The sequence below is a fragment of the Arthroderma uncinatum genome, assembly GCF_011692745.1.
Source record: "Arthroderma uncinatum strain CBS 119779 chromosome Unknown scaffold2, whole genome shotgun sequence".
NCBI lineage: Eukaryota > Fungi > Ascomycota > Eurotiomycetes > Onygenales > Arthrodermataceae > Arthroderma > Arthroderma uncinatum.
In genome coordinates, this window is record NW_022983864.1 from 4,284,459 (window position 1) to 4,310,209 (window position 25,751).

A 25,751-nucleotide genomic window follows, 5' to 3' on the forward strand; every position below is an offset into this window, starting at 1 on the left:
AAACAAGGATGGCTATCGCAATACAGACGAACTTTTTTTGCTAAGAGAAAGCGGATAAATATTAACGCGTTAAGCGCCATTTATCAAAGTGGGCCCGTTTGCCGCGAGAAACCTTAAACTTAACCCAAAAATAGCAAGCAAGCTTCATATGACCTTCTCGCATGACTATAGCGAAAGCCAACAAGTCAGTACTACCCCAGAAACCTGATCTCACTTACATACCTGGTTCCATATATAAGGGAATATCATTATTTACATTACAGGAATATATCTATATAACTATATGGAATTATCCAACTTGCTGGCCCATGATAACTACCTGGCTAACTTAGTGCAATACCCAGATCAGCCATGGAGCTCATATCGTCAGTTTTATCCTTTGTTTTACTTGGTGTGCTGGCTGGCTTCAACTAACAAGATGCCCGAACAACTAGCATGGAGGAGCGTTCTTCCCAGACCTCCTTTATTCGAGATTCCCAGATGAGTTTATTCGCAAAGGTGACATCATGGCCACCGCTTGGGCAGGTCACGTTTCTTAAACGAAGAAGGGGTGCTTCAGGTGAAGCTGCAGATGACAAAGTAAGGATATTTAAAGCTATCGAACTTTAGTAATATGCTATCGGCATCCATCTATTCCATCAACCCTCCGTTTTTGTACTATATACGGAATACGCTGGAGCTTTCTAAGCTAGTGACTAACATAGAAAAGATTAGATTTATGGTCGTGCTAGAATCTAGCTGCTCTTTTCCAGAGCGGCCGTGGGATGTTGCTATTTGGCACAACCTTTACAGGGACGAATGGACAGACCTCGAGCTACACAAGGGCCCTCCTAACGATGTTCCCATAGCAGTTAGCGAAAAATCAGCGAAAGAATGCTTCCGATATTCCTTTACTGCCGAGATACCCTTTCCTCCAAGTGGGAAACATGCGGCTTTTACTATTAAGTATAGAACAGACACAAGCGCCAAATGGCAGTGGATGAATGAACAATTCGGAACAAAAGATGGGGAGATTATTATTGAACCATACGACCTACCATCAAAATGGAATCCTCGGAGCCTGGATAAATATTTGCTTTCGCTGAATACAGATTTCGATATTAAGCCTCAGCGAAGCGAAGCTCCGGGTGCTTTGCTTTGGACTATTACCGGCCAAATTGGGCCCGCTGTTAATAGGGAAAGCAAGACGACCAACATGATACTCGGGATGCCGAATGAATTTGTTCGAACATTTTCTCTAGTTCGAATGTGGGCACCATGGCTTGCTCCACGGCACGGAGCTGCCAGCTTTAATCTGAATGAGGACTCTATACTTTCATCTTTTGTTTATAAAGATGGAGTTGTTCTTGTTCTGCTGGCCGTGAGCGGTATTGATAATGTTTCGACTGTTTTTCGATCTGGCCCTGGGGGTGACATCATCGTATTTTCTCAGAATGACGACAATCACGAATCGAAGACTCAAGTACTTGCCGCTACTGCGTCCTCGTTTGAAATTGCGGTGGCTTCCGTTATATATGAAGCTCGGAAAATGATGCGGAGTTACTCGACGATTTCACATGATATACCATTGCAGGGAGACGAGCCAAAGGCCCAATGGTTTTCAGAGTGGTATGACGGGCTATCATATTGCACATGGAATGCCCTTGGTCAAAACTTGACCGAGGAGAAAATATTAAACGCTCTCAAGCCTCTCAAAGAACATGGCATCGGAATCTCTAATCTTATCATTGATGATGGATGGCAATCTCTGGATAATAAGAACCAGTCACAGTTTAAACGTGGTATGACAAGATTTGAAGCGGATGAACAAGCATTTCCACATGGACTTCGACAAACAGTTTCTAGAATCCGTCAGGAGAACCCAAACATTAAGCATATTGCCGTATGGCACGCCTTGATGGGTTATTGGGGGGGTATCTCGCCAAATGGCGATATTGCCACAAAGTACAAAACAATTGAGGTTGAGCGAACCGACAGAGCGGCAGATAGCAAGACGGTCATTATTGATCCAGATGACATATCCCGGTTTTATACCGACTTCTACTCCTTCTTGTCGTCTGCAGGCATAGACTCCGTCAAGACCGACGCACAGTTCTTCTTGGACATATTGAAGGACGCAAATATTCGGAAACGCTGTACGGCAGCGTACCAAGATTCATGGTCCATATCCATATTGCGATATTTCCAGGCAAGAGCCATATCCTGCATGTCCCAGGTACCCCGGATAATTTTCCACTCCCAGCTCCCAAGCAACAAACCGCGTCTTCTGCTGAGAAACTCAGATGACTTCTTTCCAGGCGTGGAATCCTCCCACACTTGGCATATATTTTGCAACGCACATAACAGCTTGTTGACGAAGTATCTCAACGTTATACCCGATTGGGACATGTTCCAGACATCTCATCCATATGCATCATTCCATGCCGCTGCCAGATGTGTCTCTGGTGGAGTTATTTATATAACCGACGAACCAGGGAAGCACAATCTGGACCTTATTGACCAGATGACAGCTCCCACTACCAGAGGAGACACGGTAATTTTGCGTCCAAGTGTTGTGGGCTACACACGAGACGTGTACAACAACTATAACGAAGGTTATATGTTAAAAGTAGGGTCATTCACTGGTTGGGCTAAAACCGGAAGCGGGATCCTAGGTTTATTCAACATAGCTTCTGGCGAAGTCTCCTCGCTGATTACCTTACTCGACTTTCCAGGAATCCTACCAACTAACGATAAAGAGTACGTCGTCCGTGCTCATACTACAGGGAAGGTCACTCGGGCGATGCAGCCTACCGTTCAGTCAATAGTTTCTGTAACTCTCGAACCAAAGGGCTGGGAGATTCTCTCTGTATACCCTGTTTATACATTCATAGTTCCGAAAAAGGAGGGGCCCTCCCATATTAAAATGGCGGTACTAGGTCTGTTGGGGAAAATGACAGGTGCTGCAGCAATAGTTGGCTCAGATATATCAATTGTCCCAGGAAACAGTCTTCGATTCAATGTTATACTGAAAGCTCTGGGAAATTTGGGTTTGTGGATTTCTGATTTGGAGGGAAGAGAGGTTACGAAAAATTTCATGGTATTACTCCATGGCCAAGCTGTACCAGTCGAGACAGTACAGAAGGGTGTTGATGATCAGAATTGCGTTCTTTCCATAGATGTTTTGAGAGCATGGAGAACGATGGGTTTGGATTCTGGATGGAGTAATGAGGTCACCGTTCAGATACTCATGATGTAGATAATTTTTATATACGAGTAACATACAATACTTGCATATCATACAATGGCATAAAAAACGATCTCGTCCTGCACGATAAGGTGTTTAGTCATGCCTACTACCCGAAAATTCTTGACAAGAGAATAGGTAAAGGACATAATAACTCCTAGGGTAACCATCGTGCGGTTAGATTGCAAATTAACATAGTTTCGGCAATATATAACCTAGATTTTCACTCTGGAATGGAGTTTAATTCAGAAGGTTGGGGTTCCCTTTTCTGGTCCTGCAGTATTATATAACTACCATAAAAATATTGAGTATTATCTTATTAGCGTGAAATTTGTTCAACCCTGGAGATCCTCTCCCATGCCCCCAAATGTAACTGTCTTGATAGTAAGGAATTCATCGATACCATACTTGCTTCCTTCACGGCCAAATCCACTCTGCTTTACGCCACCGAATCTAAATGAGAAGAGTTAACAGTATTCCACTAAATGAGGTAAGAGTACGAGGGCATGAATACTTACGGAGCAGCAGTATCACTGATGATACCAGTGTTAACCCCAACCATACCGACTTCCAGCCCCTCAGCAACACGGAAAATTCGATGTACATCCTTGCTGTAGAAGTAACCAGCAAGGCCAACTTCGGCCTTATTGGCAAGCTCCACCACCTCCTTCTCCGTCTCGAAAGGATAGATACCAGCTACCGGGCCGAAGGTTTCTTCAGATGCCATTCGCATATCCTTCGTCATATCAGTGATGACGGTAGGAAAGAAGAAGTTCGATCCAAGATCAGGAGCTTTTTGTCCACCAATTACTACCTTGCCACCCTTGGCCTCTGCGTCACGGACATGTTCATGTACCTTATCAACAGCGCGGGAGTGTATGACAGGTCCATGTGTAACTCCTTCGTTAAAGCCATGACCAAGGCTGAACCCCTTGACCTTCTCTGAGAATTTAGCAGTGAATTCATCGTAGACGCCTTTTTGGACATATATACGGTTAGCGCACACGCAAGTTTGACCGGAACTGCGGAATTTAGATGCAATGGCACCTGCCACTGCGGCGTCTACGCTGGAAACATCATCGAATACGATGAATGGAGCATTTCCTCCCAGCTCAAAGGATAGCTTCTTCATAGTTGAAGCAGATTGCTGCATAAGCAGTTTACCCACTCCAGTTGAACCAGTGAAAGACACTTTACGGATCTCCGGAGCGGTTGTAAGGCATAGACCAATCTCTGGGGTATTTTTCAATGCGGTGACTATGTTCACCACGCCCTTTGGAATTCCCGCACGTGTAGCCAGTTCAGCAATGGCATTTGCTGTGAATGGTGTCTCTCCTGGAGATTTCGCAACCACGGTGCATCCTGCAGCTAGCGCTGGGGCGATCTTCCTCGTAATCATAGCTGCCGGGAAGTTCCAGGGGGTAATAAACCCGCATACACCAACGGGCTCTTTGATTGTCATAATTCGGTTTCCAGGGACAGTGGCTGGAATAGTATCACCATATACCCTGGGGGCCTCTTCACTGAACCACTCGAAGAAGCTTGCCGCGTAGTTGACCTCCCCCTTTGCATCAGCCATTGGTTTGCCATTCTCCCAGGTAATAAGCGTTGCCAGATCCTCTGCATTATCCATCATCAATTGGTACCATCGTCGGAGCATACGCGCCCGCTCACGGGCAGTGGTTTTTCGGAAGGACGGAGAGGCAGCAACGGCCGCATCAATCGCTTTTTGTGTATCTGCAGGTGAAAACTCTGGGCAAGTACCAATGAGCTTGCCTGTAGAGGGGTCTGTATAGCGTTTAATAGAGTAATAGTCAGTCGACGTAGTCTGCGTAAATAACGAGTTGTAGGTTCAAATACCGTTGACCTCAAAGGTCTCTCCAGACTTTGCATCAACCCATTCTCCATTGACATAGCATTTCCCAATAAAAAGGGATTTATCCTTCAACTAAACCGGTATAAGTCAGATAAACCTGTGTGTTTGTTACGTCAGGCCGGATTGCTTACCTGCGGAACCGTGTGCATGGCGTAGTGTCGTCTGCCGTACGATGGCGGTGGTATGCGGAAAGGGTATATAATACGTGGCCGAGAGAATTGCTTCAATATCGGACGAAGAACGTTTACCATCGTGGGAGAAGAAAACGGAGTGAGGGCAATGTGACCTGGGAGGTCAGTGTGCTGGCGTGCCGGAGGTGGGGTGGCAGGGATGTGCGGGGAGCCAGTATTATACAGCAGTGAAGTTGAGGCTGCAGGTTCTTGGATAAAGTAATGTGGTTTATTTGCAGCTGAGCCTGTAACGCATCAACTTATCATTGCTATTTAAGCGGGATTGTTATCTCGTCAGGACGTGAAGCGATGGAGGCCGAGTTTCTCCCGGCGCCGGCTGTTTGGAGCTGTCGAGGCGCCAAGGCGGCACCTCGGCTCGGCGATAGTTAAACTTATTTCGGCCCTAAGAGAACTTGAGGATTGAAGAAGCAGTGATAGTGAAGGTATTATATGGAAACGTATATGCATGAAGGCTTACAAGGTAGAATAATATATAGGGTAAAGATAGTGATGAATGAAGGTACGGCTACTCGTAAGTATATAAGGCTAAGCGGGCAGAAATAACTTCATAACTCTCGTTTATAGAAGCGTATACTAGATCTTATTTACTATCTCACCGTTATGTCCTCTGAAGCCTTTCTTAGGTAAGTAAAAATAAGCTTCCTTTATTTCTATTTCTAGTGATCTGTCTCAAGAGGTCATAGCAGATATAACTACACATCAAAGGGCAGCTTTATCCACCTGGTGTATTGGATCTATTTCGATAACAATCTTCCTAGATTGCTTACCGGGTTTTATATCCTCTAATATCCCATTAATGGCCCTGAGGCTACCCAATCCCTTTAGTCCGGCTAATAGTAGGTCTAATCTTGTTTTTACTAACCAATTCCATCAATGCCTTAAACTCCTATCTCGATCTTATTTTGCAGCCTCTTAGGCCGATATGCTTTAGCCCCTCCTACATAGACTAGTTCATTTTGGACGCCAAAATTATTCCGTAGCTGCAGATAGGGCCACCAGGCTTTAGAATACGCGACGCGCCTGCAATAATATCTATAGCCTCCGCCTCTATCAATAACCGCATCCATATAGGACCGAGGGAAGGGAGCATTTTTAGCAACTCTTTTCCCCATGCTGGCCCGACTTATTCTCAATTTGATTGTCAGAAATTAAGGTATAGCTGCTCTACTGAGATGTTGAAAGTTAGGTGGTTGGTCAGTTATTGTAGCTCAGGGAGTACGTGCTATATAATCGTCCAGTAATGGAATCGTAGGATGATTTCTAGCCAATTGAAGCTGAAATTATGTCGCACATACCCCGTACTCCGTAACTACTCTCTTTGTCTACGACTTGGCAAGGGATAACCCTCATTGTATAGGGAGATTGTGCTGCTTACCGAGTAGTTATCTGTATTTGGCTAGCATCCGCAACCATATTCAGTGGGTCCAGAACTAAAAATAATTTTAACCTTCTGGACCACATGCCTAAGAATGTGATTTACTTGCAGTTCAATATCTATTACAGAGGATGCAGCTGTTTTACCAGGCGCTAATCAAGCTGAGAGGAGTTTGAGATGTCGGTTGACTCTGGGAATGGGGTTGGTTACATCGCACCAGCAATGCGATGTGCAAGATAAAAAGAAGAATCTACGACATGTGAGTGCTTTGATACGAGCCAACTAATAAGTTAACCTCATAGACAGCTAATAATGGTTAGGCAAGATATTAAGCTATCTAATACTGGAACCTGTAGACATCTAATTAACTAATAGCGTAGATAAGCAAAGGAGAGTCGGGCTATTCTCACCTAGCAAATATATAGTTAAGGTCATGTAGATGAAAGTAAAAAGATTGCTTCAGTTACTAGTTAGCTTCATTTTTATGATACAGTTACCTAGAGCCTACGAGCACAGCATAACCAGCGGCTATAGTTAGGTTGGCACCGCTGCCTCCAACACGGTTCCAGCACCACCCTCGTACTGAGGCCGCAGAGTAGAGCCATCCAGATAATATGTACGCACCAGTAAGTGCCCATTTAGAGCATTCATATCTCTGTAAATATGACCTTGATATGCCCACTTGGGGCATTCCCTTCACATAATAAGAATACAGAGTATATAGATAGGAACAACGCAGTGTGTAGCTAGAAGGTCGGGTAGAGTAATACTGTAGTTAAAGCAGTTAGGGAAATTCTGAGGGTAAATATTACAAAGAACAGCTTATGGGAATACAAGATATAGACCTCATTTATTATATACTCTCTTAACAAGCTGGATCTTTGACTCTGCTAGTAGATCTGAATGGGCATTCTTCAAGTGCTGATTCAGATTCCATGCTCTGGAAAATCCTTTCAATCGCCGAGAACATCCTTCCACTGGACAGTATCTCGCATCTTCTTTCGGATTCTCCGCACAACTTGAAAGGGGTCGATCTTCTACCTCTTGGAACTCCTCTTCCGGTTCATCTAGCTCAGTGTGTTTCCAATAAGGCATCCCATCCTCCCCTCTATTTAGTTGCACAGTCCCTTCGTGCATGGTTCTGAACACTTGGTCTTCACCAAAAAGGTCTGCACAGCGTCGGGAAGCTCGCATAACTGCGGCGGCCGGCCATCCAGCCAGTGATGCCATACCGACAACCACACTCCAGTCGCGAAGACCTCGGCGCACACTACCTTTATGTTGGGAGTTTGGATTTGCGGGTAGCGTATCCTCAAGGTCATCTATACTACTTTCGGGAGTACTCGAAATTGGCTTTGAAGCTATGCTGCGTTCTGCGTCATTTTCATCCCATATCTCCGTCTCAACATCTGGGTTGTTTTTGTAGTTTGGCGGGATATCGATACTTGACTGAGAAGTCCCTCTTCTGGCTATCTCGGTGGGTGATTTGGGTTCATTTATTGACCCCTGAGTCATACTAGCGCATGTTTTCCGTGCTCCTTCGAGGTTCAGCAGGAGGTCATCTAGTTTATTCAGAATATTTCGTGCCTCTGGGCGAAGGAGCCTCCTGGACTTGTCATCGTCAGTCTGTACTGTCGGCCGGAGGGTAGGTTTCGATAGCCCCAAACCACCAAATTCGCTTTCATCTCTCGGAGCCGTGCTTTGGTTATCGCTCTCCGATGGAGGTTCCTCTCTTTCAAATCGTCGAGCACCCTGCCAATCCCACGGTCTAGCGTTGAACCTTTCCCTAGACACCTTCATCATGTGTGCAATAAGACATTCCTCCAATTCTGCGCTCGGCCTATCATCAGGAGGCATTCTTAAGGTCCAGACATCGTCTGGGTCTCTATTAACGCGTTCATCTACCCTCGGAACTTCATCCGTGGGCATTGGCCAGGCTGTCCAACCTCGATTCGGAGCAAATGAAGACAAAGATTCTGGTGGCTTTTCATCTGGGGTTCCGCACGGCGTCATATCTGCAATAGTTCTGGCCTTATCTTCTTTCGCGCGTTTCTTAAGAATGAACGCATTGTATAGATGAATAGAGAGATCTCTTGATCGGATAGTGTCCAAGGCAATAACATCATGCCGCTCTCGTTTAGTCCAGCCTCTCCAAGTAGATGGCGGCCCTTGAAATTTATTTGGGCGTGAGGAACTCTCTCCCATGCCATCAGGTGAAGATGACTGCCCGTATGTATCATCAAGGGCATCGGTATCACGGACGTAAGGCGTTCTTTCGTCGTCACCCCTATAGCTTCGTCCTTCACTAATGCCCTCGTCATTCTCCGTTCTTTCATCGTCCCCAAATTCAGAGTACGACGCAACCCGCCCAGTAGCAGCATATTGAGCTTCCTGGTTGCTCTGAAACTCGTCTGGGTTGAAAAGAGATGTATATTGCCTAGACTCTCCAGAGGCAGCAGCTTCAAAGCCAGGATAAGCCATCTCGTTCGAAATTTTGCAAGCTTGGAGCTTAACGAGGCAATCAACTCAAACAAGCGGATGAAAATTTCCAAGAATAAAATTCCATGTTTAAACGCTCTCCCCAGAAAGTACAATAACTTGTAGTAAAATTTTCTATTTGCTAGCATGGAAGAATTAATTTAAGCTTACACTTGGAGGAGCGTTTTGAAAAATATATCAATCACGTGTCTATAAAAGGCACCCTCCTCCAGCAGTTAAGAAGCGGAGACAATTTAATAGTTATGCAAAGGATTGAAAAGCACTTATATTTTTATTTTTGATCTAAGTACATGTCATTACGAGCTATAGGATTATCATTTCATAAGACCCTGTTCAATCTTCCGTCGCTTCCTCCTGAGCTTCTCCGCTTCCTCGTCCTTCTTCTTGTTCGAGTAAAGCATTTTATCAAGCAATTTACGCTTCTTACGACTCAGCATCATCTTCTGACGTTCAAGCTCTTCCTCCTCCTTCTTTTTCTCAGCGGCGTACTTCTTCGACTTGGCGCCCTGCTTCTTTTTCTTTGATTTCCCAGAGGTCTCGGGCTCATTTACAGGTTGAAGGCCTAGGGCTTCCGCCTCGAGTTCCTTCTGGTGCTGTTTTTGAGCGGCATCCTCTTCGTCTTCGGACTCTTCATCAATGTTGAGCTCCTCGTCGTCAAAACCACCAAATGAATCATCCACTTCTGCATCACTGTCGTCTTCTTCGTCATCATCTGAGTTTGCAATGTCCATACCGCCATTTAGTGAGTCATTGTCAGATTCTCCTTCGTCGGCAACATCTTCCTCCTCGTCGACATCTACAGCCTCTTCTTCTTCCTCTTCCTCGTCCTCATCTTCATTTTCCTCTTCTTCGGCAGCTCTCTCAGCTTCACCCTCTGCTTCTTGATCCGCCAAGCTTACTCGAGGATCGTACTCACCGTTAGAAGGCTTGACCCATGGGCTAAGATGTGGAGGTAGAATTGTACCAGGTGCGTAGAGGTCTGGCCTAAGTAGCTTTCCATCATTCACACAATCCCATACCCACTGTGGCTGGACATATATCCGACCAGGAATTCTGTGTCCAGGCCGTACTCTTAGGATCGATTCTTCACCCTCTTGAGGGTTTTGTGGCAATGGGGGAAGAGCAGACTCTGCAAGAGGTGGTCGATCAACGACTTGATGTGTTATTCTGGGGTCCAATTCGTCGTGTGTGAAAGCACCATCTCCCAACACCGTGTCCCACCCCACTCGCTTACAGCCGAAAGACCGCAGCAAGAATTCTATAGGAGCACGGGGAGCTTCTCTTGAAATAAAGACGGTAAGTGGCGCAAATAAAGCAGCGGCTTCATTTCCGCTAATCTGTGGCTGTGGGAGAGTGTCTGCATCAGGGGCAGTTGGCTCAAAGGTGTCAATCGCGTCTTCACGTTCAACTAGCGAATCTTCGGTGGGGCCCTCAGCGACGTCATCAATTTTGACATTCTTGAGGATCGTATTAACCTTCTCCTGCACCTCCTTTGACGCAGACTCGGACTTTTTATTTTCAATGGTGCCATCATCAGCACCTGCGGATGGCTCAATGGCTTTGTTCCCATCATCAATTTTTCTGCCCTCCAAAGTGAAAGCTGCAAGTTCGGCACCCTGGTCATCACTTCTAGCGTCAAATTTTGGAGGGTATACAAGTCCAATGGAGGTATAGAGACGGAAGTTAACAAAGCCAAGTAAAGTCGTATAGAACTCCACGAAAGTACCCATGATCCTGAAGTCGATATCCCCAGCCACCTGCTGGACGAAACGATAAGGAACTAGCCATAGGATATCCTGTCCCTGAATTGTAGCTTGGTAGTAGATTCCCTTTATTGAAAGGAAAGACTTGCGAAGCGAGTTGGTCGCAATCAAGTAGTGTTGGAATTCATGACAGAGCCTCTGGCAGCGAGAAATGGTCTTGGGAGGGACGGTAGCGGTAGAGGGCAAATTGGCGAAAAGGAAGAGCAACGACAAAGCATCGTCCAGATCCCGAAGCGCATCGATAAACGTAGGATAGCGCTCCTTGACAAGGTGGTCAAGCGTGAGCTTTGGGCCAATATTTTTCTCCAGGCGAGCCGCATCTCCAACCTGGCCACGACCAAGAGCCCTCGCGATCTTCTTTGCAAGGGTTTTCTGTTCGCGGAACTTATTCAGGAGAGGCTCATGAAGCAGATACTGTATGTCTCGCGTGTAGTAAAATGTCGTGCTCGCGGTTGCCGACTTTGAAGCCTTCTTCTTGTTTCGCGGTTCACGGGGATAAATTCCTGCAGTTGGAATTAACATCGCACAATCACCAACCACAGCTTCCAAAATATGAGCTTACCTTTGAAGATACATAGTCGCCTGAAGTCAGGGAGTGAAATCTGCAATTTTCGAACAGCCTGGGTTCTTGTGATGTAGTTTTTGGCCTGGCCAGAGGTTCCTGTAAAAAAGTATTAACTTCACGAGTTTTGCAGATAAAAAAGCCATTGAAACAAGCCATACCTTTTTTCTTAAGTCTACCCATTGTTTCAGACCTGGCGACTACTCGATATATGTGTAGTTGTGCGTTGACGAAGAACCGGCGCAAAGCAGAAGATTTGGAGAATAATCGGCAGGTCGAAACTTTTATCAGCAAAAAAAAAAAGCTCGATGGTCCAAGCGTCTCCACTTATCTTTGACCACGCTAAAGAAGCAACGACCGCAAGCAAAACGCGGCCTGAACTGCGCGACTGCGATGCTCGTCCGGCAAAGGACGTATTGACGATGCCAATTGGCAGGAGGAAGCTCTGCGTGTTTGGGGCAGCGGTCGCCCTGAGGCTCACCCTGATTTTACTGTTCCCCGGCCTCCCAGATCTGCTTACCGGCCGTGTTGAAGTGTCTACCCCAGTCAGCAGCTTCAAGAGACGTATGTACACGGCGCAATTCCCGCCATTGATTTTAGGGATAGGTTGACTGACGCCTTTTTTTTTACGAAATTCAGTGCAGGAAGGCTTGTTCCTCTATCTTCGGAATGTCTCTCCATATGACGGCGGGGTGTTTCACCAGGTGTGCATCAGATCCGCCCGCCAATAATGCCTGCCTATCTCTAACTAGATATTCGGAATATAGGCCCCTATATTCCTACCGCTATTTTCGCTCATACCACAGTCCCATGGATACACTCTGTTGACAGTCGTTGTGTATACGCTGCTCGATCTTATCAACGCGAATGCGCTAATCGAAATATCAAACTCGGGCGAGTCCGTGGTGTCGAGGCTCTTCACCTCCCCGCGGAAGAAGATTAGATGGGATGGCATTGCTATAGTCATTGGGTACGTTACCACTTTCTTTCTACATGAATTTATAGCTATTATCTAACACCTAGGCTTCAAGTTATCTATTCAATCCTTTCACAATTGCGACCTGCTTGGGGCGACCAACGACTGCTTTTACAAACACTGCCATAATATATGCAATATCCAATGCGATAACTGGCAGAAGTATCAACTCGATGCTTGCACTGGGCCTGGCATCTTACCTCTCCGTATACCCCGCCCTTTTATTCCCGCCTCTGGTACTGCTTTGCTACGATCGTCATATCAGCAAAGTCAAAGCGGGTGTTAATGGCATATCTTACGCGGCGTCACACTTTCTTGTTTTCGCCGGAGATATCGCGGGCCTGTTGATGATATCTTACGCCCTGACTGGCTTTTCATGGGATTTCATCTCTGCAACATATGGCGCACATATACTTGTTCCTGACTTGACGCCCAACGCTGGTCTATGGTGGTACTTCCTAATCGAAATATTCGATCCGTTCCGTGAATTCTTCCTGGGAGTATTTTGGCTGCACCTTGCGAGTTATGTGGGCGGCCTGACCATCCGCCTAAGACGCCAACCGCTTTTCGTGATAACTTGCCTCCTCGGGATTTTCGCCATCTTCAAGCCGTATCCCAGCATCTCCGATGTTTCGATATATCTATCCTTCCTCTCTCTTTATCGACACGTGTTCCCTCGTATGTACAGCCCCTCTTCTTATTCTCTGCTCGTCCCTCTAACGTGACTTAGTGATGCGGTATACCTTCTTCTCCATTTCCGCTCTGCTCTATGCCAGCCTTCTCGGTCCGATATTTTATCATTTGTGGATATACGCAGGCTCCGGGAACGCCAACTTCTTCTATGCCATCACACTTGTGTGGAGCCTTGGACTTTCAATCCTCGTCGCGGATTCCTTATTCGCCGTTCTTAGAGACGAATGGGAAGAGGAACGGCCAGAAGTAAAGGGCCAAGATGCAAGGCAGATATGACGTGGCGCTCCGTATCTTTTCTCAATTAAGGTCCTGGTCTGTGATATCCATGCAGTCCTCGTTCCCATCAGCATATGGTTGAGACATAATCATATAGTCATGCTCCCTCATCTTCCCGTTCCGTAATCTGGTTGGCTTCGGCGAACTTTCGTCTTCTGTGAAGCCAATCTGTTCATAGAATCGAACTGCGCTCTGATTAGATTTGAATACCGTAAGCATGCCCTTTCGAAGGCCCACGTTCCTGCCGATATCTTCGAATATCCGGAGTAATTGTTTCCCAACCCCTCTATGTTGCACCTCGGGGGCCAGATGTATTTCATAACAGTAAAGTACGGGCAGCTCATCCTCCTGGGTAACCATAAATGACAAAAAGCCTCCAATAGGGGATATGCCGAGAGGGTCTTTGGACGTGGTTTCATTCTCAGAAACAAGAACTATATATCGCATGTCTAATAATTTCATTTCCAGCTTCTTTTTACGCCCGGACCAGCCGGACGCTGACTTATTGTAGGCCTCTGAACTAGTGAAATAGATGAGATTGAAACACGCATCCATGTATTCGGCAGGAATTGAGGCGGCAGTATAAAATTTAACCGAGTATGCATCATGAGTTGCGTCACTGGTGGTATCATTCGAACTGGCGCGTGAAGGCCGGATGGTAAGGTCCAACGCGTACGGTGGTATATATCGATCAACAAACTCGCTGAACGGAAGAGAGTTGATATCATCAACTAGTGATATATTATCTCTCGAAGCTGGCGGCTCTGGATTCCACTCAGCATTAGATAGCTTTATATTGATGGAACTTGGAACGTCTTAGATACCTTTTCTCCGCGTTTTAGGTACGTTTATTGTGCGCTCTCCAGATGGCGATTGAGCTGGAACTTCCGTTGGCTCCACGCCTCGTTTTCTCTTCTTTATAGGCATTTATTGCTACTGTGAAATGATTTGAAGACCTGAAATGAAAGGTAGGGAGTTGATGAAGTTGCATTGAAGTCGCGTGAAGTCGCATCTTCAAGGTACCAACTAGGTAGTTATCGATAAGGAAAGTTAACCTCAAGCTCCTTGTTGAAACTAACGGCGTAAAACTAACCACTTGATGCTTTGATATTCTTGCCTGAAATTGCGCCGATAGAAGATCAAAATCAATGATTTTAATTACTTGACTGAGGATTGGCCATGCATGGAACCATTCGACTGTTGTCCGGCGCTGTTAGACGAGGATCTAAACTGAAAAAGCCGACAATAAATTTAGAACAAGTAAACCCTTCATTCGATATCAAATGTTATGATTCCAGAGAGAAATGCTAACGAGATGATTGAAGTTCATTGTACGACAGCGGGTTATAAGTCTTTGGCGGGAGATTTTGAGATCAACCAAGCGTAAGCAAACCGGAATATACCCAATGTTGAATGATTATGGATGATTAATGAATGGGACTCCTTTGGCATCTTTAGGAATACCCAACTCATCGACCAAACACGAATTACGGTCATTCGCTCGTGGGGAATTTGAGCGGCATCGATATGTTACGGATGTGGTATGCTGGTAGCCATCCCTTGCCTACAAGACGGTCGCTAATTCATAATAGGGGCATATAAGATATTTACTTTCGGTGCGGCCATACCGAGTTCCCAGGCTATTCATCTCCATTGAAGCTGTGTTTTGCTAACTTCATGTTCTTATAGACTGGCAAGACGGAATTCGACACCATGAGGCGGTATATTAATGAACAAATTACCTAGCGCCTCTCTTTCTGCGGTGCATGAATTCATTGGACATGACATATTTAAGATCTTTACCATTTTATACACATGTACATTATCTAGTAATAGAGTACGGAGTAGAGCTCAGCTTAATTGAGTGTATGCTCCTTTCCAAACCCTGGTGCCAGAATGGCCACAAACGCCAGTCCCAATCGATAGTATACAAACTTGCAGCCATAGTCATGGTATAAGAGTTCTATTTTGAGCCCCATGCCAAACTCTTAACGGCCGCAAGAACACCGCCTGATCCGCCTTTACTGTCCCCAGACTCTTTTGTTGCCGGTTCCTCCGACTTTTCATTTACCGCGGCATCCGGGGCCCGCTCCATTGCTGAAGGCTTTAGCTCTGCGCCTTTTGCAACTTGCTCAATGGTAGCATGTCTGTTCTGCCAGTCCTTATCTTCCTGTTCTCGGACTTCTAATTCCTTCAGCCAAGCGTCCCGCTTCGCCTGCTGTTTCTTTATGTCCATTGCCTTTTCCAACTGTTTCCGCTGATCCCGCTCAGTCTTATAATATACACTGCCGGCGCATACGGCGAGAAGGGTAAACGCTTGTGCATAGATACGAGCGCGGAACATTCGATTCACTTGTACGGAGTCACCCAATTTCATAGATCGATAAGCACGGAACAGCGCGTAGCAGGTGGCACCGATTCCTATTTCGCGCCGGTAACAAGTTAGTAAAGAGGAACATTTGCGCAAAATCAGAACAGATAGAACAGAGAGAAGAATACGTACCTATGGGAACCAGTGGCTCCTCCTTCAGTCGCCGTCCCAGCTTCTTCCAGGCATTGTCCTCGAAGAAGTCGCTATAGCATGGGGTTAATTTATGCAGGAAAACGAGAGCGGGAAAACTCACGGATCGTCATCGAACGATGATGGTAACGGTTTATCACCCATCGTGCAGAATAACCTAGTCAATCACGCCTAGAATAAAGCGGGTGAGCTCTTCATCGTATGATGAACATATCCCATGCATCGGAATTTTGTAGGGCCGAAGTTAGACGCCAAAACTACAACTACGGAACAATTGCATCTTGAGACGGAGTTCGACAGACGTTCTTCAATGGATAACTACCGTAAATGTTGTTGTTCTTGCTATGTCCTTTTGTTCCGCCGGAAATACTCAAAAAGGAAGACTGTGGCCTATCGAGAACAGCAACTTGGACTAGCTATTTGAATGGCCATAATTACACCCGACCAGCAACATAGCAACATTGAAGGACTGCGAAAAAACGGTCTGCTATATGTACGGCAGACGAGAACAACTATACCAATAATCAGCCTATATATCTTCCGCCTGAGAGATAAGCAGATCAACTCTGCAAACTTCGTAGATTATAATATACTCCGCACATTACTGTATCCCCAGCACTTATGGTGGTTAGACTGAAACGTGTATTGAGACCTTTGATTCGCCATCCTACGCTTGATAGACAGCCAATCTCTTTTGATCGTGGCCGTCAAGGAAGACAACTGCTCACCGCTGACTCTACTGCACGAAAACACTTCCAACTTCATATTCATAACTTTCTAGCATTTCAGTCTTTATTAATATGAGTGAAAGCCGATATCGGTGAAGCTCAGGACCCTTGTCTAGCGAGAGATCAACCTGACACTGGGCGCATCCTGACAGCAAGAGCGTTGTAATCCGTAGAAGCACGAGTATCATATCAGGGCCATGCTATATACCGGCATCTCGAGAGGTTCGTCACGACTGGCCCAATCGGGTAGTTAGGGCTAAGCGTGAGGGTTCCGGCGAAAGAAAATAAAAAAAACTTAGAAAATTGCATCATGGGATCGGCGATTTGGCAGGAGTCACATCCTTGCCAGGGACAAGAGTTAACGAGCTTACATCTCTTTCTTCCGTTTGATCAATTAATATAAACATTAGATGGTAGGGTCGCTTGCACAAGATACGATGGCCGACTCACTTCCAAACGGTGCTACGACTCCCCCGCGACTAAACAGTCTCTCGTTGACCGAGTACACCGCAACCCCCTCACCTCCATCCAAGACCGATGGCTGCCCTCCAGAATGGGATATCCCTGAGGGATTCCTACTTCCAAACGGATACCCAGATGTATTGTTGACACCTACTTACTCGTCCTAGTTGATTGATCTGTTTCCGTTGCTAATTAATTGGCGCAGTACATCCGTCTTATCCTGACTTCTCGAGTATACGATGTGATTCAAGAAACACCTCTCACACATGCCGTCAACCTCAGCAATCGGCTAGAATGCAAGATCATGCTGAAGAGGGAGGATCTCCTTCCTGTATTTAGCTTCAAGCTTCGGGGAGCTTACAATAAGATGGCTCATCTCCAGGGAGAGAAGCGGTGGAAAGGGGTTATTGCCTGCTCCGCCGGTAAGTTCCGTGTCCCGATGGCTGTCATACTGTAGTGCTAATTCGGTGCAACTAGGAAACCATGCCCAAGGCGTTGCCTACTCAGCTCGCCAATTAAAGATCCCGGCGACCATTGTGATGCCATCAGGCACACCGGCGATAAAGCATAAGAATGTCTCGAGGTTGGGTGGAACCGTTATACTTCACGGACAAGATTTTGATGCTTCAAAGGAGGAAGCACATAGACTTGAGAAGCTCCATCATCTCACTAACATTCCACCATTCGATGACCCTTACGTTATTGCCGGACAGGGCACATGCGGCATGGAGTTACTGAGGCAAGCAAACTTACAAAATCTAGAAGCTGTGTTTTGCTGTGTTGGAGGAGGCGGTCTGATTGCCGGCGTCGGCACCTACATCAAGCGCATTGCGCCCCACGTTAAAGTGATTGGAGTCGAAGCTGGTGACGCCAATGCTATGGCACAGTCGCTAAAATCCGGAAGTCGCATCACATTAAATGAAGTTGGCCTTTTTGCCGATGGTGCTGCCGTGCGAGCAGTAGGTAAAGAAACTTTCCGACTTTGCCGGGAGGTCGTGGACGAAGTCATTGAGGTGTCGACCGACGAGACCTGTGCCGCAATTAAAGATATATTCGAAGACACGAGGTCGGTTGTGGAACCAGCTGGAGCTTTGGCGCTGGCAGGTCTAAAGAAATACATATCAAAGTACCCGTCTAAAAACCCCAACAGGGAGTTAATCGCCGTTGCATCAGGGGCAAACATGAACTTTGACAGACTTCGATTTGTTGCCGAACGCGCTGGTCTAGGAGAAAAGAAAGAGGCCCTTCTACGTGTCATGATCCCCGAGAAGCCTGGCGCCTTTGCAAAGCTGATAGAAATCGTTATGCCGCACTCGGTAACGGAGTTCAACTATAGGTACTCTGGGAAAGATTCCGCTGACATCTTCATGGGTATCTCACTTTCTACTTCATCAGATGCTCATGATCTACAGGCTTTGAGTGCCCAACTTCGAAAGGGAGGCATGGAGTCATCGGATTTGAGTGATGATGAGCTTGCAAAGACACATCTTAGGTATCTTGTTGGTGGCCGGACGAATACTCCTGATGAGCGGCTCTTCATGTTTGAATTCCCTGAACGCCCAGGCGCCTTGGAAAAATTCCTAACCACACTTCGTCCTAATCAAAACATAACACTCTTCCACTATCGCAATTATGGCGGAGATGTGGCGAAGGTTCTGGCTGGTATCCAATGTCCGCCCGACGAGAGAGAATCGCTAGGAGCCTTCCTAGACGACCTGGGTTATCCAGTCACGGAGTGCACGGATTCTCCGGTGTACAAGATGTTTCTCAGACAATAGATCAGGGTGATAACCATTTTCCACAAAATTTTTGAAAAACATATCATGAGTGATGATTGGGCTATGTTGGGTGCTTAAATTTCTTGATTGCATTCCTGGACGGGCATAGCTGGTGGTTAGGACTTTGGGTCATATACTATTCTTCACTGGGTGTCCGTTGTTTCTGGTGTTTTAGTCTTAGAGGGTAAGTAATGGAGACCTCGTTCCCGCCTTAATCCTTTCCGTATCTGATTCCTACTATAAGATGTCAACATGAGCCTTTTAATCGGCCTTTAGTATTAACGGGGCTCCCCAATATCTTCTCAAGGGGATATCCCAAGGTCTTAACGTAGAGAGTAGCCAATATTATCGTTGTGAGCATGTAAATTTGGCCGGGAAGACGGAACTCGGTGAAACAAATATCCGAATCGCCAAGACATCGAAATCTGAGCAGCTTCACGAAATGCAGACGGTTAACAATTGAAGGAACTTGAAGCAATATCAATTGACACACCCAACGAACCAAACACTCCCCTCTCGCTCTTTTATCGGCGTCTATAACGTCTCCTTATTTACAGGCTGGTGACCTGACGGCATAACTCGCACACACCGCGCTACTCGCCCTCCTAAATCAGGCACCATGTCCGGGCTCCGATCTCTCCTCGCTGTGCCTTCTAAACTCCCGCTCTCCCAATTCACATCAGTCTTACCCCGGAGGATATGTCGAACAGTTTTCTCGCGATCCTTTTCGCAGGCCTGCGGAGCAACCCTTTCAACCCGGACGCTATGGAATACCTCTGAGACACTATCGACTGGCTTGAAGAACCTGTGTTCACGAAGTGTGAAGGCCTTTAATTCGATGTCGGGAATTGGACAAAGCCGAGGAATGAAGACTAGGTCATCAGTTAAGAGATTATGTGACGGTTGCAAGGTACGTTGGTGATTCGGCACTCCGGTTTGGAGATAGCCATCCACAAACTTCACCGCGGGACACGCTGTTATAAAAAATGCGGACACTGACATGCTCTTGATTATTTCTTCTAGCCCGTTCGACGGAAGAATCGCGTGTATATTATTTGGTAAGTCTCATATCACCTCAAGCGTTGCATTCCGCCGTTTACTAACAACCAATCTAGCTCGAAGAACCCGAAGCACAAGCAGAGACAAGGAAAATAATCGACGCTACCATTGTATTGGATGTATTTGTATCGGTCATATATACTTGGGATTCTATGAGAAGTTTTGCAATTTGATGGTGTGGTATAGACCGTCGCCCTAGAGCTTTCCACTTCTTACATGTGTATAATATTACGATTTTACCCTACCAAATTCATGAAAGCATGGATACTGAAGCCAAAAACAAATATGGATTGAATTCCCTAGGGACGCACCTACGACAGACTCGTTTTACTTCTCGTTCTTCTTACGTTCTCTCTGCAAGGCATATATCCTTTCCTGATAACGAAACCACAGCATACACTTCCCAGATTCACCTCCAGCCACCGAAACGTTCTTACTAGACTCCAAATATCGGCAATCGACTATCCCATCTAGCAAGCTTAAGGCTATGGACAGTGTTAATATACTCCGTAGAGCTTCCACGCATCTGATATCGATTACATAATCAGGAACAATAAGCCACGTGATTTGGACATACTTTCTTGTAGGTCTTGGCAAAAAAAGTTCTAGTTGAAGCTCGATCTGAACGCAGCTTGGAGAAAGACTGAAGACTTGAACAGAAAGCAATTGGTTCAAGAACATCGACAGTGGATAACCATGAGGGCACATACTTTGATGCGGCGGCCAGTCCACGCATTTACAAACCTATCGCGTTCGTCAATTCGATTGCAGTCCACTACTCCCTTTGCCCATCGATGTCTCTTCAACGCTCCATCCATCTCCGGCAGCATCGCCGCACCCCGATTACCGATGAGCGTACGATGGGAGCCCCGGAGGTCTCTATCGACTGCTGCGGAGATGTAAGTATCTATCTCTACCTTCGCAGCTAGGCATTTATGAGGTCAATTGCTTATATTCTCTTCAATTTTAGCCTCCAAAAGGCCGCAAACCCGGAGGAGCTCACCGAAGCCACAGTTGTAGAGAGCATGAACCCAAATGAGTGGAAGCATATGTCCAAAATGCGAAATATTGGAATTGCTGTTAGTGTATACGGTCCACTTTTAACCAGACAGGCTGCTCACTCAACTTATTCCTTTAGGCCCATATCGACAGCGGAAAAACTACTTCCACGGAGAGAGTTTTATTCTACACAGGACGTATTAAAGCTATCCATGAGGTGCGCGGCCGCGATTCTGTAGGAGCGAAGATGGACTCTATGGACCTGGAACGTGAAAAGGGTATTACAATTCAATCTGCCGCGACATTCTGTGACTGGGTCAAGAAAGAAGACGGGAAAGAGGAAACCTACCATATCAACTTGATTGACACTCCTGGCCACATTGATTTCACAATTGAGGTCGAAAGAGCCCTTCGTGTCCTCGACGGTGCCGTTCTGATTTTGTGTGCTGTATCCGGAGTCCAGTCCCAGACCATGACCGTCGATCGACAAATGAGACGATACAATGTCCCCAGAATTTCCTTCATTAATAAGATGGACCGCATGGGAGCAAACCCTTTCAAAGCCGTGGACCAGATCAACCAGAAGCTGAAGATCCACGCTGCTGCGGTGCAAGTCCCGATTGGATCAGAAAACGAGTTTAAGGGCGTTGTTGATTTGATCAGGAGGAAGGCTATTTACAACGAAGGCTCCAATGGTGAAGTTATTGTCGAATCGGACGATATCCCAGAACACCTTCGTGATCTTGTCGAGGAACGACGAGTCAAGCTAATTGAGACCCTCGCCGACGTTGATGACGAGATTGCAGAGATATTCTTGGATGAGAAGGAGCCAACCCAAGAGCAGATCAAGGCTGCTATTCGCCGAGCTACAATTGCTCTGAAATTCACGCCAGTATTCATGGGATCTGCATTGGCCGATAAATCCGTCCAGCCCATGCTTGATGGTGTCTGTGACTATCTCCCAAATCCTGCTGAAGTTCCCAACCTGGCTCTTGATCAAAACCGAAAGGAAGCATTCGTGAAACTTGTTCCTTATGCTGACCTTCCGTTTGTTGGTCTCGCTTTCAAACTTGAAGAGAGTAACTTTGGACAACTTACATACATTCGAGTCTACCAAGGAACTCTCCGAAAGAGTATGAACATGTTCAATGTGAAAAACAACAAGAAAATTAAGGTCCCACGAATTGTACGCATGCATTCCAACGAGATGGAAGAAGTCACGGAGATTGGTCCTGGTGAAATTTGCGCTGTGTTCGGTGTCGATTGCTCCTCTGGCGATACCTTTACCGATGGGAAGCTAGGATATACTATGACTTCCATGTTCGTTCCCGAGCCTGTCATTTCTTTATCCATCAAACCTAAGAACTCGAAAGACCTCATCAACTTCTCTAAGGCTATTAATCGTTTCCAGCGAGAAGACCCCACATTCCGTGTTCACTTTGATAAGGAGAGTGAAGAAACTATTATCTCTGGAATGGGTGAATTGCATCTCGATATTTACGTGGAGCGTATGCGCCGTGAATACCGCGTGGACTGCACGACTGGTAAACCTAGAGTTGCATACCGTGAATGCCTCGGAAAGCGAGTCGATTTTGACCATACGTTGAAGAAACAGACTGGAGGTCCTGGTGACTTCGCCCGTGTGGTTGGTTGGTTAGGACCGTCCGGAAAGTTGGAGGTCAATCACTTCGAGCAACAGGTTGTTGGTGGTAGTATCTCGGAGAAATTCTTGTTTGCTTGTGAGAAGGGTTTCAATCTGTCCTGTGAGAAGGGCCCTCTGATCGGCCACAAAGTTCTCGGAACAGAGATGATAGTCAACGACGGTGCCACGCATATGACTGATTCCTCTGAAATGGCTTTCAAGATCGCAACACAGCAAGCATTCAGGAAGGCGTTCAAGGAGGCTGAGCCCTACATTCTTGAGCCTGTCATGAAGACTGTCATAACCGCCCCATCTGAATGCCAGGGTGATATTATTGGCCTTCTGAATAAACGCAATGCCGTCATCAACGATACTGAAACGGGTGTGGATGAATTTACCATGTTTGCTGATTGCAGTTTGAACGGTATGTTTGGCTTCAGCAGTAACTTGCGAGCTGCCACCCAGGGTAAGGGTGAATTTACTATGGAATTCAGCCACTACGAGAAGGCCCCTGTTCTTCTACAGTAAGTTTGCCCCTGTCAACACCGAAGTAAGGGATCCAGTTTATTAACCACACCTTTTTACAACTATAGGAAAGAGCTCATTGCCGAATATGAAAAGGCACAGGCCGCACGACACAAGTAAAACACCATTCATCATCTAATGCTGCCCACCCATGACATGTCGCTAGCATAATGCCGTCTATCTAACGCCGGACTCAAAACACTTACGCCAAGATCCGCTTCACCATGAACGAGTATACTCAGCATACTCACCATCTACACATTCTCCGTCGTATATAATCTACGTCACTCCCCCTGGCATTCGACTACTTGGATTCATTCTTTTCGCACTATTGTATTCTAGAAAGATTTTTGGGAGGAGCAAAGGATGAGCCTGTTTATTAGAATTCCCCCTTTAATGTCTTCGCGCTTCTGCTGTTTTACTAAACATCCACTTTCCTATACATTTGATCATGGAACTACCTTCTCCATGTAACCTAGACTGTATAATTTCCCTTCTCTGTTCCGTTATGAGGCAGCTATTTTGTTTACTTTGTGTGGGTATATCCGACTGGTTTAACGGCAGAATGCATGGCACGGCCTTGGGGTGAACAAATGTATAATAAAATTTTCTCCTCTCTAGTATATGACGCACATCGATGACTAGACTTGAGATTCCGAAGTTATAATGGTTAAATCATAGAATAAAATTCTAAAGCCCGTCCTTTCTATGACATTACATTCTAGACATAAAGTAATATGATGCTGAGATTATGTCTATTTGTCGAGGAGCCTCAAAACCGCAACCGCAACGCTATTGAGAGTTCCAATTTCATTGTGGCCTATTCAGTAGAAGAAAGTCGTTAGATCAGTTGCAAATCCTGGAAAGGTGGCAATGTATTTGAATAAAAATCGAGAGCATCATACCTCCATATCTAACCCGTTCCCACCGAACTCTCTTCAAAGCTTTTCCTGGACCATCGTTTCGCTCCCAAACATAGGATTGGATGACTCCATCTTCTGATGTATGGTTGTGTGTGAGAACCCCCAAGTCAGCGGCATTTGGCCCACCGGTTGCTGCATCCCATACACTCTTTCCCTCGCGCCATGGAATGTCACGGTCGTTTGCAGCGTGGATAATTGTCAGGTCGAAAGACTGTGACTCATGGCTGTGTTCAGTATTGCTGTGCTCTCTTGGAGCAATGCCTGTTAGAGCTGCAAGTCTAGCTGCCGTGTCCCATCTGTCAAGAATTTTATCAAGTATATACTTCTTCCGCTGGGGGTATTGAAGCAATGGGGAAAGAATTGGTGGAATGAATCCCAGGATGGAGTAAGTATGTAAGAGTTGCGGTATGTTGGTGAATGGTGCCATGAGGATGATACCTGCAAACGGCTCTTTGGCCGTTTCCGTAGATAAGCCTGACGACGGATTTCCAAAAGTGTATCGCTCAGCCAAAGCACTTGCGACTGCTGTACCAAGACTTTGGCCTGCAACGATGATTCTTCCGGTTGAAATTGAAAGAGGAGGGGAGGTTAGATAGTTGACCGCAGTCAGGGCATCTGTAATGAGGCCTTCCTCGGTGGGCTTGCCTGTGGATTTCCCAAATCCTCTATAGTCAAATGCAATGACATGGACGGGCCGATCTGGAGTGGACGTGGAGAGGAAGTTTTGGTAAACCTTGGGGCGATAACCGGTTCCAATATCAGCGGCATTGCCGTGAACTGCGTAGTTGTTAGCACCGTAGCCATACCATCTTCAGTCCAACGGGTTACATACGGTTCAGCACTACTCGTGCATTTGGGTCCTTAGCCAGCAGCTGGAAAGCTGCCGTCTTGGTAACGTCTTCCGCTAGTCCGGACGGGGGATTCTGCAGGAGAAGATTCTCATAGTCCCTGTAGAGATGCGGAGGAATAATGTGCCATGAATAGAGCGTCTCATTATCAGGCGTAACAAGGTTGAATGGCTGCACCTGGGATTCTATGGCCTAGTTAATAAATTGCAGGTAGAATGAGATTCAGGATATAGCGGTAGCCGTACTCAAGAATCCAAAGCATTCGACGTTGTTCAGGTCATGACACTTTGAAGGATTAATCCCATTGGAGTATAGCACCCTAGAGGCAGTGTTAATAAAGCCATACTCCGATGCTCTTGACTGGGATAATTACCCTCTCTGGACCGTTGGATATGTCAAGGACAACACGGCCAGGACATATACGAGACCGCAAGCGGCCAGGAGCCAGTAGGCCTTCTTAAAGATGGGAGCAAGCTCCATCGACCAGGATGGGCTATAACAGATTATTAGTCGATATCCCTCAACATTATGTCTAAAATATAACAGTATACTCACATATATCCCGAAAACAAGAACGAAGAAACCGAGGGCAGGCTTTACTTCTGATATTGGTATCGCGAAGTTCCAGGTTATGGTTATACCATGGACATGTCAAGCATACCAAGATATTATCTCGAGCACTTGTTAAATAAAGAATAAGTGGCAGTGAATATTGAAAGTGAAGAAATAATGAAAGATATAGTTACCTAGGCTGAAGTCGTATAAATATCACAGGGAAGTTCCGCGCTATCGGGAATTTTGGATAAGTTCAACTTCGCGTCTTGGCTTC

General features: G+C 46.1%; 10 protein-coding genes across 10 annotated transcripts; 4 read left to right on the forward strand and 6 right to left on the reverse strand.

Annotated features, from left to right (window-relative positions):
• Positions 1-718: 718 nt before the first annotated feature.
• On the forward strand, positions 719-2,286 carry GIQ15_03280 (DIN10; the record flags this gene model as incomplete). Its single annotated transcript, XM_033550697.1, has 2 exons — positions 719-2,135; positions 2,189-2,286. The coding sequence occupies 2 exons, from the start codon at positions 719-721 to the stop codon at positions 2,284-2,286; spliced, it is 1,515 nt and encodes a 504-aa protein (XP_033407858.1).
• Positions 2,287-3,561: 1,275 nt separating this feature from the next.
• GIQ15_03281 (putative Succinate-semialdehyde dehydrogenase) lies at positions 3,562-5,251 on the reverse strand (the record flags this gene model as incomplete). Its single annotated transcript, XM_033550698.1, has 4 exons — positions 3,562-3,679; positions 3,745-5,014; positions 5,087-5,174; positions 5,234-5,251. 4 exons carry the CDS (start codon positions 5,249-5,251, stop codon positions 3,562-3,564), a joined length of 1,494 nt encoding a protein of 497 aa, XP_033407859.1.
• Positions 5,252-7,514: 2,263 nt separating this feature from the next.
• GIQ15_03282 (uncharacterized protein) lies at positions 7,515-9,149 on the reverse strand (the record flags this gene model as incomplete). Its single annotated transcript, XM_033550699.1, has 1 exon — positions 7,515-9,149. The coding sequence occupies one exon, from the start codon at positions 9,147-9,149 to the stop codon at positions 7,515-7,517; it is 1,635 nt and encodes a 544-aa protein (XP_033407860.1).
• Positions 9,150-9,481: 332 nt separating this feature from the next.
• On the reverse strand, positions 9,482-11,675 carry GIQ15_03283 (NOP7; the record flags this gene model as incomplete). Its single annotated transcript, XM_033550700.1, has 3 exons — positions 9,482-11,433; positions 11,493-11,591; positions 11,654-11,675. The coding sequence occupies 3 exons, from the start codon at positions 11,673-11,675 to the stop codon at positions 9,482-9,484; spliced, it is 2,073 nt and encodes a 690-aa protein (XP_033407861.1).
• Positions 11,676-11,800: 125 nt separating this feature from the next.
• On the forward strand, positions 11,801-13,437 carry GIQ15_03284 (Pig-U; the record flags this gene model as incomplete). Its single annotated transcript, XM_033550701.1, has 4 exons — positions 11,801-12,056; positions 12,324-12,462; positions 12,734-13,146; positions 13,199-13,437. 4 exons carry the CDS (start codon positions 11,801-11,803, stop codon positions 13,435-13,437), a joined length of 1,047 nt encoding a protein of 348 aa, XP_033407862.1.
• A 21-nt stretch (positions 13,438-13,458) lies between these two features.
• GIQ15_03285 (uncharacterized protein) lies at positions 13,459-14,364 on the reverse strand (the record flags this gene model as incomplete). The annotated part of the gene is made up of 2 exons (XM_033550702.1): positions 13,459-14,201; positions 14,262-14,364. 2 exons carry the CDS (start codon positions 14,362-14,364, stop codon positions 13,459-13,461), a joined length of 846 nt encoding a protein of 281 aa, XP_033407863.1.
• A 1,036-nt stretch (positions 14,365-15,400) lies between these two features.
• On the reverse strand, positions 15,401-16,102 carry GIQ15_03286 (uncharacterized protein; the record flags this gene model as incomplete). The annotated part of the gene is made up of 3 exons (XM_033550703.1): positions 15,401-15,858; positions 15,941-16,011; positions 16,062-16,102. The coding sequence occupies 3 exons, from the start codon at positions 16,100-16,102 to the stop codon at positions 15,401-15,403; spliced, it is 570 nt and encodes a 189-aa protein (XP_033407864.1).
• Positions 16,103-17,096: 994 nt separating this feature from the next.
• Positions 17,097-18,926, forward strand: GIQ15_03287 (threonine dehydratase; the record flags this gene model as incomplete). The annotated part of the gene is made up of 3 exons (XM_033550704.1): positions 17,097-17,285; positions 17,354-17,570; positions 17,626-18,926. The coding sequence occupies 3 exons, from the start codon at positions 17,097-17,099 to the stop codon at positions 18,924-18,926; spliced, it is 1,707 nt and encodes a 568-aa protein (XP_033407865.1).
• Positions 18,927-20,834: 1,908 nt separating this feature from the next.
• On the forward strand, positions 20,835-23,271 carry GIQ15_03288 (elongation factor G 1; the record flags this gene model as incomplete). Its single annotated transcript, XM_033550705.1, has 4 exons — positions 20,835-20,884; positions 20,956-21,064; positions 21,124-23,150; positions 23,220-23,271. 4 exons carry the CDS (start codon positions 20,835-20,837, stop codon positions 23,269-23,271), a joined length of 2,238 nt encoding a protein of 745 aa, XP_033407866.1.
• A 635-nt stretch (positions 23,272-23,906) lies between these two features.
• Positions 23,907-25,402, reverse strand: GIQ15_03289 (uncharacterized protein; the record flags this gene model as incomplete). The annotated part of the gene is made up of 5 exons (XM_033550706.1): positions 23,907-23,971; positions 24,057-24,851; positions 24,907-25,107; positions 25,168-25,241; positions 25,296-25,402. 5 exons carry the CDS (start codon positions 25,400-25,402, stop codon positions 23,907-23,909), a joined length of 1,242 nt encoding a protein of 413 aa, XP_033407867.1.
• Between the last annotated feature and the right edge of the window lie 349 nt (positions 25,403-25,751).